This window comes from Eptatretus burgeri, chromosome 1 (genome assembly GCF_056783735.1).
Source record: "Eptatretus burgeri isolate ZD-2024b chromosome 1, Ebu_testis_v1, whole genome shotgun sequence".
NCBI lineage: Eukaryota > Metazoa > Chordata > Myxini > Myxiniformes > Myxinidae > Eptatretus > Eptatretus burgeri.
The window spans coordinates 78,989,006-78,999,005 of record NC_140961.1 but is presented as its reverse complement, the minus strand read 5'-3'; the positions used below and the strand labels follow the sequence as shown (position 1 = coordinate 78,999,005).

The 10,000-nt window shown below is 41.2% G+C and overlaps 1 protein-coding gene across 7 annotated transcripts in view; it reads left to right on the top strand.

The window, feature by feature from the left end:
* The window catches only part of TMEM183A (transmembrane protein 183A), a 94,310-nt gene that overhangs the window by 58,555 nt on the left and 25,755 nt on the right, over nt 1–10,000 (top strand). For 5 of the 7 annotated variants that reach the window (XM_085889958.1, XM_085889991.1, XM_085889975.1 and 2 more), the window contains exon 5: nt 4,238–4,318. The exons of 1 other annotated variant lie outside the window; for it this stretch is intronic. In XM_085889958.1, the coding sequence (XP_085746084.1) occupies nt 4,238–4,318 (81 nt within the window). Of the gene's footprint in view, nt 1–4,237; nt 4,319–7,831; nt 8,064–10,000 lie in introns of those variants that run through there. One more of the 7 variants, XM_085889989.1, reaches the window with a different exon arrangement.

The following is a 10,000-nucleotide window of genomic DNA, read 5'->3' as shown; positions in this document are numbered from 1 at the left end:
CCGTAAAAATCTCACCAAAACCTTTACCTACTAGATACCAGCAACAAACTTGCTACACAGCATACTTGGACCATAACCTGCATTTTCAGAAGGGGAGTCCAAGTCGAGATCACCCATGCAGGTCAAGGTCAAAAATGACATTACTGTATTTTCGGAGAAGATTCATTGCTGTATCTAAATACGCTGTCACAAATTATGCAATATGTTTCATCTATGTTTTATATACAACGGAAATGGCAAAATATCTTCAAATCACATTACAAACCTGCATAAACCTTCAGTTTTCCCACTTTAGTACCATGTACTGGATCAATTCTCTCAAGTTAAATGGGCAGGGACCTGATCAACGTAAGTGACATTGGGTAAAGATGGGCTATTGTACCCCATACAAACAAGGTACGAGCCCTGAGATCGGGATGAGTAGTCGAATCTCGGTGACAGTAGGTTCCTCTTCCAGTCCCCTCGCGAGACGCTTTTGGGAAACCACGAATCTGATCATTCGCCAAATCGAATTTGTCATGGCAAGATTTGTGCCAACGAGCCTTGTTTCAGATGAAACGCTCTGCTGTCCCAGAACTACCATACCCCACATTGACGGGAAGTGCATTCGTTTCCTGGAACAGCCCAACGTTCTGAAGGAAATTGGTGTATGCTGCACCATTTCCATCCCATGAGTTGGAATCGATGGGACAACTTAATTCCTCTGCAGATAGTGACTGGCACACGACACAAAGGTCCCAATCAACCCGGCGCGTGACCTGGAAATGAGAAGTTATAATAAAGGAGTCGTCTGTATCTGTACTTATCGGGACTAAATGATGATATTGTCAAAATATACATCCAGCAAGCCCTAATTATGCCAACAGGCTGATTTTGTCATCAGGTTGGCCTCCCCGACACAAAAATGTAGGATTTTTTTGAAAAAATATAGGAATTAACTTGGTACAATTGAAATTATAGTATTTATAACCTACCTGAAATTATTTAAAGTCACACTTTCAAGTAGAATTGAAAAAAATCAAAAGTTGGTTTAAAAATTACAGCACAAAATGTACACACTATTTGAAATCAACATGCTTGTTATTTATTATGATTGATTCTATTTGTATTTGCGCAGAACTGACTTTTCATAAAACATTGCTTTGCCATTAGATTTGATAATAATCATTCACAAAATGGTCAAAAGTGGTAAAATCAGCAAATGGATAAGGTGAAATCATGTCAAATTTAAAGTCTCAGCACTGGTACACTTTGTTTTGATTGGGCCCTCAGGGCATGACAATAGGATTGCTGCTCCCTCTCAGGAATAAATAGGCGATCATAAAAAGCTGTTTTACAGCTAAATAAAGGTGTAGGATAACCTTTATTTGATGGAAGTTTCAACTCTGTGGCATATTTATAGGCCAGGTAATTAGAAAAAGACTTCAAAAAAGGTCTCCACACTGGCACACTCTCTGTGTCGTGGGGGTCACTCCCCTTCTTGCCCTTTTTTTGGCTTCTTGCCCTTCTTTACTACACCCCTCCCCTCCTGCTGAGAATTATCCCCATCATAAAACGTTCAACTACATAAAAAGGGTTATGTTCTCTCTCATCTGATGGAACACAAAAATGAAGGCAAGCCTACCCAGCCCTCCTCCTGGCCTTATCATCATCATCGGTGACGATTGATTGATCGTCTTCCTCCAAGGTCAAACCGGATCAGCAATTGACGATCGATTTTATTCTCCAATCATGTCAAAATTCACTCCACAATATCACACATGATGCCATTTATCTCTCATTTAATTAATAGTATGCTTTCTTTGTCATATCAATGAGAACAAATGACTGAAAACACAAATTTCCGAGCAGATTACAAATTAAAAACACACTTACTGCAGCTAGTGCCGCCATTTTGTCCGCATTCCAGTGGTTCCTCCAACAATGGGAGCATTTTTGGGCTATGAAAGCTGCCAATGAAGGTCTATGAAAGCTCCAATGCAATTTTTGTGCTTTGCTCCCCTTCCAGAATTGTTTCGTACATCATATAGAAGCCCTGTACCAAGTTTGGTGCTTTTGTCCAGTCAGTAAATGTTTTTTATCCAAAGCGACTGGACTATCTCTCGCTCTCGCTCTCTCTCTCGCTCTCTCTTGCACCCCTCCCTCCTGCAGTGTATAGCAACATTTCATAAGGCGTTGCTCTCCCACCTCCATCCCCCCTGCCTCACTCTTCTCCCCTTCCTAGCTTCCCCTTCTTCACCCACTCCTCACTTCCCCTCCCTTCCCTCCGTCCTGTCTGCCTCCACTCTCTCCCTCCACCTTCCTCCCCTTCACACCCCCGTCAGCGAAGCAACGGCTTGTATTTGCTAGTATGAAATAAATGTGCCAGACCTCCCCACCCGTCCCCCACAGCCATTTTCTCTTCAACTTCAAAGTTAAATGCTGTAGTTTAATTTTCCTTCCTGCTATCATCATGATAGTATCGACTGGAGTTGCTTTGTCATGGTTTTGTATGAATGGCATATTTGAGAGCATTTCTTTTTCTTAATATTGAATTGAAATATCTCTGTATTATTATTATTATTTGAGGGGACTATAGATTTGCTCTCCGTCTGTCCCTCGTGTACTTTTTCTGACTTTTTTTTCCCCCGATACCCTTCAACATATTTAACTGAAACTTGGTACGTGGCTTTATTGTGACAAGTTACAGAACACGTTCGAGTTTTAAGGCGTTTTGTCAATTTTTCAGTTATGCTCTTTTTAGACTTAGAAAATATATTTATGCATGGGTCACTGTTCAGCTGCCCTGTCTGACTCCATGTCCTCCTGCTAAACACCCATTGCCTGGACAGTTGGCCTGACTCTACCCCAATAAAACCATGCACTGTCATTGCATTAAAAAGTACAGATCGGCAGGCCCAGTCCATGGCCCATGTGCAATTGGGATGTCCATGGCCCAGTGCAATTGGGATGATCCCAGGTATATAACCACGATGTACTGTATTATATATGTACGTAAGTCGTACGCATGTTTTTGCTTCATGAATGAACATGGGGTTATTTTTTTCATTATTTTTGGCACCGAACGCATCATCATACACTGCCGAAATAAAGGGTTGTGTTTACTGGTGTGAGAAGTCTGGCTAAAACCGAAATTACGCACAAAAACCTTCATTTACTTCACTTTTTTGTGAATAGCATAAATAAAGAGAATCGGTGAATGACCTCTCCAGGGATTAACGGTCACCCCGGTCACACGCATGTTTTTGTTTCATGTATGTACATTGGGTTATTTAAAATATCACAACGCCAGGGAACGTATATTGCAAAGGAATTCTCGCTCTTGTTGCATTTTTTTTTGTCTGTACATAGAATCGTTTACTTATTCTTTGCTTTTTATATCCTAGGGGCAAGTGTAAAATATGTTGTTTTTTTAACATTCCATGTTTTTGCTGCTGAGGCAACCAAATTTTCTCCTGCACAGTATTTGTACTCGTCAGACAGGTATTGTACTTGCCCAGCCAAAAAGTGGTTTCATTTTTCACCACCTGGGGTGGGTGGAGGTTATGTTTTCACCCCTGTCTGCATGTTTGTCTGTCAAAAAGTTGTGCACGGAATTTGGTGGACAGGTTGGATGTGTGACTAAATTTGTGATCCGGATACGAGAAGATTTTTATTTTTTTTTTTTAAACGTGATTATTCACCATTGAAAGATGGGAACAAAAACTGTATATCATGCTATTTCAAAAAGTTGTGGATGAGTTTTGACAAAACTTGGTGGATGACTTTGTTCAGGTGATAAGAACAATGGATTATATTTTGGTTTTGGCACGGTTCCAGATTTGGCCCATCAGTGGGATCAAAAATGTAAACTGTTCAGCCTGGTGGAGGTATGCACTCTATGTTCTAGTTTGCTGTTCTAGTTTACTTGTGCAGTGGCTCTGAACACCCTTAATGGCAGTAGATATGTTGTGAACGACTATTTGGGTGAATACAGAACACTCAGCTAAATTTGTGACACTTAAAACCAACGTTGTGATTATCTATGATTTGTTCACTGCCATGAGCTACTGAAATTGAGCGGCACAGTTATTTTTCATTTGCTCTTTTGTGTTACAGAATTTATTGTCGAGTGTGAGTATTGAGAATGCCACATCCCCAAGTTGTATGAATGTAATACACAGTATTCAAATGTGGATACAATGAAGTGACTTCCCAAATCTTTGGTCATTGAGTTTTCTTTTTTTTAATCCTCCAGTGTTTGCTGTCATGGTATACAACAACGATCTCAAAAAACCAAGACAAGATGTGGGAGTTTAACTTTAAATTCAAGATGCAGGTAACAATTCTGGTTGAGTTTGACGTTGCTATATATATGTATATGTAATTATACATATACTAGCAGGGATACCCGGCATTGCCAGGCAACGTCGGGTCCCTCTTCCCACCTCACCCCTCCCCCTGCCTCTTTCCACCCCACCCCTTGAGGGACGAATTAATCAATATGGCTGAAATAATGATGCTAAAGATGTTTACCCTCATCACCATGTCATGAATCTGGGGCGTGTTCAGTTACCAAGTTTCTTGGAGAGTGCTTGCCAGTGGCTTATTCATCTCCTAAATGGTAACCAACGCTCATCTCATTTTCAGCACTCTATTGACCAAGATACCAATCAATCCAATCTTGTATCCAGAGGAACTGTAAGAGTCCCATCTAGTATACTGTCTGGTAAAAGTAGACTTATGGTAGACTGTTTTTATAAGCGTCGGCCGATTTCTCAACTAAGACGTCCAAGAAGGGAAGTACGCCGGAGCATTTCATCTCGAAGGTGAACTCTAGGGATGGATGGAGAGAGTTCAGGTATGCCAATGGTAGACTTATGGTCGACTCGTACTATGTACTTTCTTACAAGCACTCAAGCAAGCACTCCATTACAAACCGTTTCTAAGGAACGGCTGGCTTGGTAAGCACGAGCGTGCTGCTTGGTAACAACACACCACTGGGCGTCTCAGCCTCCAGTACATGAGTATTTTCGTTGTAATGAAAATGTACCTTGTTCAGACCCACACATCCACCCACAGACACAAACTCAGCTTCATATATGAGATTAGGTGACAGTGAGACACCTCACACGAAACTGCCATGTTTGCGTGATATTTCCGACTCCTGTTAATCTTACATTTGATCAGTACAACAAAATTTAAATATGCATTTCAATAAAATAGGCATTATCAAAGATTTTTGACTCACATTCCTCAGGAAAAAAACCCGCAAGCAGATGAAGAAGAAGCAACAAACTCTCATTTATAAAGTTGCAATGTAATGTCCTCAACGTTGATTGGTTGAGAAAAAGAAAGGACGGGTTTACCGGATTGGTGGAACCAAAGAGCATCATGAATAATGAGTTGGTGGAAATGAACCATCATGAATAATGATTCAGCGGAGATGAATCACCAAAGAACCAGCGGAAACATAATGCTGATTAGCTGAGGGCTGGTGGGGGGGGGGTGGGGGGTGGTTTTCATGATGACTCAATATTGATTGTGGTACAGTTGTACAGTTGTCACAGTCAAGCCATCATAGTCAAAATAGATATAATGTTCGGACAAATTCTTTCTCTCCACAAAGAATGGGATTTGTTGACCTGATGAATGAGGCCTCCTTTGCATGAAGGTGAGCTAAACTGCATCCTCTACTCAGGATTTTAAACCAGCCAATTTGGTATTGCTTTGCAAACTGAGGATTATTCAGTAAATGGTAACAAATTGCAGAGGCACAGGGAATAGTTGTCGTACTATGTACATTCTTACAAGCCCGAAGTAGTCGTCTGTTCAGTTGACTGACTCCGTCTGACCCCCAAAGGGACGTGTTGTTCAATGCGATCCGTCAATGTCAAAGATGTGCTGCCCACAGATCGAGCATTACAATGGCACTGAAATTCGTAAATATTGTTACTTATATGAGAGGCAGGCAGAACATCTTTTTGGACCGATGGAAGCAACTGGCGGGTGGTGAAAATCAGGGGTAACATGTTAAGAATTTGTTATTTTCATTAACAGCTTGAACAGCATAGTAAGAATGGGACACTCTGTTTGATCTGGTTTTCAAACCATTGACACACTTTGCCTTTCCAAGGTAGATGTAGGTATACAGGACATTTACCAGGTCCGATGAAAGGATTTTTTGGTGGGTTCAGGAATTTGTATTATATATATATATATATATATATATATATATATATATATATATATATATATATATATATATGTATATATATATGTATATATATATGTATATATATATGTATATATATATGTATATATATATATGTATATATATATGTATATATATATATATATATATATATATATATATATATATATATATATATATATATATATATATATATATATATACCCGTGCTCCGCACGGAGTTGAATGGGTGGCAAAAGGTGGATGAGGCATAATAGTTGATGTTATGGGAAGCTGGGGAGCGTGTCATTAGGGATGTGATGCACTATGGTTACCTGTCCTTAGTTTTCTAAAGGAAGTACATTGGATACAGAAGTTACGTGTTGATGACATTTTGAGTGTCTTGTTGCTGAATAGTCCTTGTGAGGAATTATTGTCCACTTTGATAGATATATAGGAGTAACCTCTTGTACATGAAAATGCAACATATAGGTGGCTATGGGAGAACACAGGGCTGGGAGGTATATTCCGAGTTTGTCAAATGTTTGGCCCTGGGATTTGTTTCTGGTCATCGAGTATGTGAGTCTGACTGGAAATTGCATCCTCTGCAGTGTGACTGGAGGTTGGCATCTGATGGGGAAGTTTAATATGATATCGGCCTAGCCCGAGACTGAACAGGAGCAGTGGAGGGTGACCGAGAATCAGAATGCAAATTTCAATGAACGGCACTTTTTGGCGCACATCTGACGATCGAACACCGCTTGGACGCTTTAATTTGAAGACCACACATGTCAGACACAACACAGGTAACGATGGCGGTTGATATTGACAATTGTTGTAATGAACTGCAGTTGTTTGGGTGCATCCGGCAATCGAACACCTCTTTCATTTGAACAGTTAACACACACGCATTCAAGTTACATAATCTATTGTCGGACACCGTGCTTTCGAAGAACAAAGAAAAGAAGTCAATCCGAGCAATGTAGGGATGATGTCATACCCGTTCCCTGGTTCCCCCTACCTTCAGATTATAGCCTTTGAAGTTATCTGGACGTAGGCCTATTGCAATTTATTTTCGGGTGTTTTTAATATGTACGTTGGATTTCAGACAAAAATTGACAGTCGAAGAAGGTGTGTTCAGTCCGGGAAGTACGTTGGATTTCAGATACAAATTGACAGTCTAAGAGGGCGTGTTCAGTCTGGGAAGTCCGTTGGATTTCAGCCACAAATTGACAGTACGGGAAGTACGTTGGATTTCTGACACAAATTGACAGTCTAAGAGGGCATGTTCAGTCCAGGAAGTACGTTGGATTTCAGATACAAATTGACAGTCTAAGAAGGTGTGTTCAGTCCGGGAAGTACGTTGGATTTCAGACACAAATTGACAGTCCAAGAAGGCGTGTTCAGTACGGGAAGTACGTTGGATTTCAGACACAAATTGACAGTCTAAGAAGGCGTGTTCAGTCCGGGAAAGAGCCAATCGGGGTACATCATGTTGGCAGAGCTCTGGCGCTCATCGTTCCCCTCCTTCCATGCTGATTTTTAAAACATGACAACCATTGCTGATGTTCTGAGCTATACTATTTTTATCAGTTGTGTTTATGTTCAGTGGTTGATGCAATGAGTACTCCCTTACTCGAGTTCATATTTTTTGGATAGATGGCAGCACTTACCGGACAGCAGTTCAGCGATGGCAACCGAACGGGAATAAATGCGGCCGTCGATGGGTTGAAAATCTTGTTGAAGCCACGTTGTCATCCAATTCCAGCTTAGAAATCTAGTGCATCGTCTTCGTCACATTAAGAAACCCAGTATATGGGAAATGAGCACATTCCTGCCAGCGGTTTTGGAGGAGAAACGTCAAATTACGCGCAGACGTTAACAGAAATTTTTTTTTTAAATAAATCTTTACTTTAAATACAATGTTTCTTGTTACATTTTTTGTGTCAAATTCACCTTCTGAGGTAGTCAGCATGTACAGAAGAGGTTTTTACATTGCTTACGCTGTTTTCTTGGAGTGGCATTACGCCTCTCGGTGGTGACGGTCTGTCGACGACAGACGTAATGACGTCAGCAAATGACCGATGATGTCATAACGGAATTACACCTCTCAGCGGTGACGTCACACGTCGCCATGCAAACGAATGTAAAGATTAGAAAATCGCCCAAAATTCCCAAACCTGTCCATCTGGCACGATCTCACATAGCCCATGCTGTTCATTAGACGACAGAGCACCCGCATGCCGAAGGTGGCGACAATCCGTCCGGCAGGTTTGGAGGAGAAATGTCAAATTACACGCAGACGTGAACAGAAATTGTATATATATATATATATATATATATATATATATATATATATATATATATATATATACAGTAAGTCCTCGCTTTTCGCAAGGGTTGCGTTCCTGGAAAACCTTATGAAAAGCGAAACTGTGTTAAACAAAACATATTTTCCCATAGAAACCAAGCTGTTAAAGGGGGGATGTGTTTTTGGCTCGGAATTTTTTGGACATAAACACAAATAAACAAAACACACTCCTCGAGTCGTGGCGACTTACCACGAGGCTGGAGGAACAGAGTTGATTGCGGTGGACAAGTCACACTTGCGGAGTGGCAGAATCGTCCCCCTCTTCACTTGACACTGTGCTGTCACTTTCTTCACCAGCAGGAACGGTCTCTTGGCAGCTGGTTGAAGGACCATCCTGGATGGTGGATGGAGTTGGTGCTGCATCTTTTGGCTTGAAAAATGCATGGAGAGTGGGCTGGATGGCTTTCTTTTTCTTTGCTGCATAACGTTCCTTGTAGCAACAAAGGGCATCATAAACAACACAGCTAAAATCAGTGCTCCTTTCAAGATTTGGATCTTGCTCGATAACAAATTCTGTGGCACTTTCAAACGAGCTGAGGATTTGGCTGAGGTTTTTCATGGTGAGATGCTCGGATGAAGGTGTCACAGCATCTTCTTCTTCCTCAAGAGCCCACTGCTGTTCCAACTCCATAAGATCTTCATTGCTTAAGGGTTCTGCATGAGACTCCAGAAAGTCATCCACGTCCTCTTCGTCAACCTCTTCAAACCAACTTCCTGCGCCAGGTCTATAATTTGACTTGTAATCAACGGAACATCAACAAACCCCGTGAAATTGTGGACACACTCGGGCCACACTTTTTCACACAGTGTTCATTGTGGAGGCACTCGCCTCCGCCCATGAATCCTCAATGTTTTCCAAAGCCATTTTTATGTTGTATGTTCGCCAAAACTCCTTGATTGATAGCTTGTCCTTATCAGTTTTTTTGATAAGCTGCAGCATGGTATGCTTAACATAATAGGCTTTAAAAGCAGCAATAACTCCCTGATCCATAGGCTGTAAAAGTGAGGTAGTATTTGGTGGTAAAAATACTACCTGCACGTTTTCACACCAGTCTTCCATTTGCTGAGGATGGGCAGGAGCATTGTCTACAAGCAGCAAAGATTTGTTGTCAATGTTGTTCTCCTTGGAGATACTTCTCAACATGATTGGAGAAGTAATTGATCACGTAATCGTGGGTCAATGCCCTAACAAACGACGCGCTTTTTCTTGTATCACAGCAAGAGATAAAGGCATGCGACGTTTAGTTTGATCTTCTATCCACACACATAATAAACGCTCCATGTTGTGCATGGCACCATCTCTCATTCTCGTTAGTGTCGTTGCACTCGAACTGGTCGCAATCTGTGATATTTTCTTTATCTTTGCCGAACTTCGAACGATCGAATGTACAGTCGATGCAGCGATTGCTGCGCGCGGCCGATTTTGGTTGTCCCTTCACCTCGTTCATGTCTTTTAA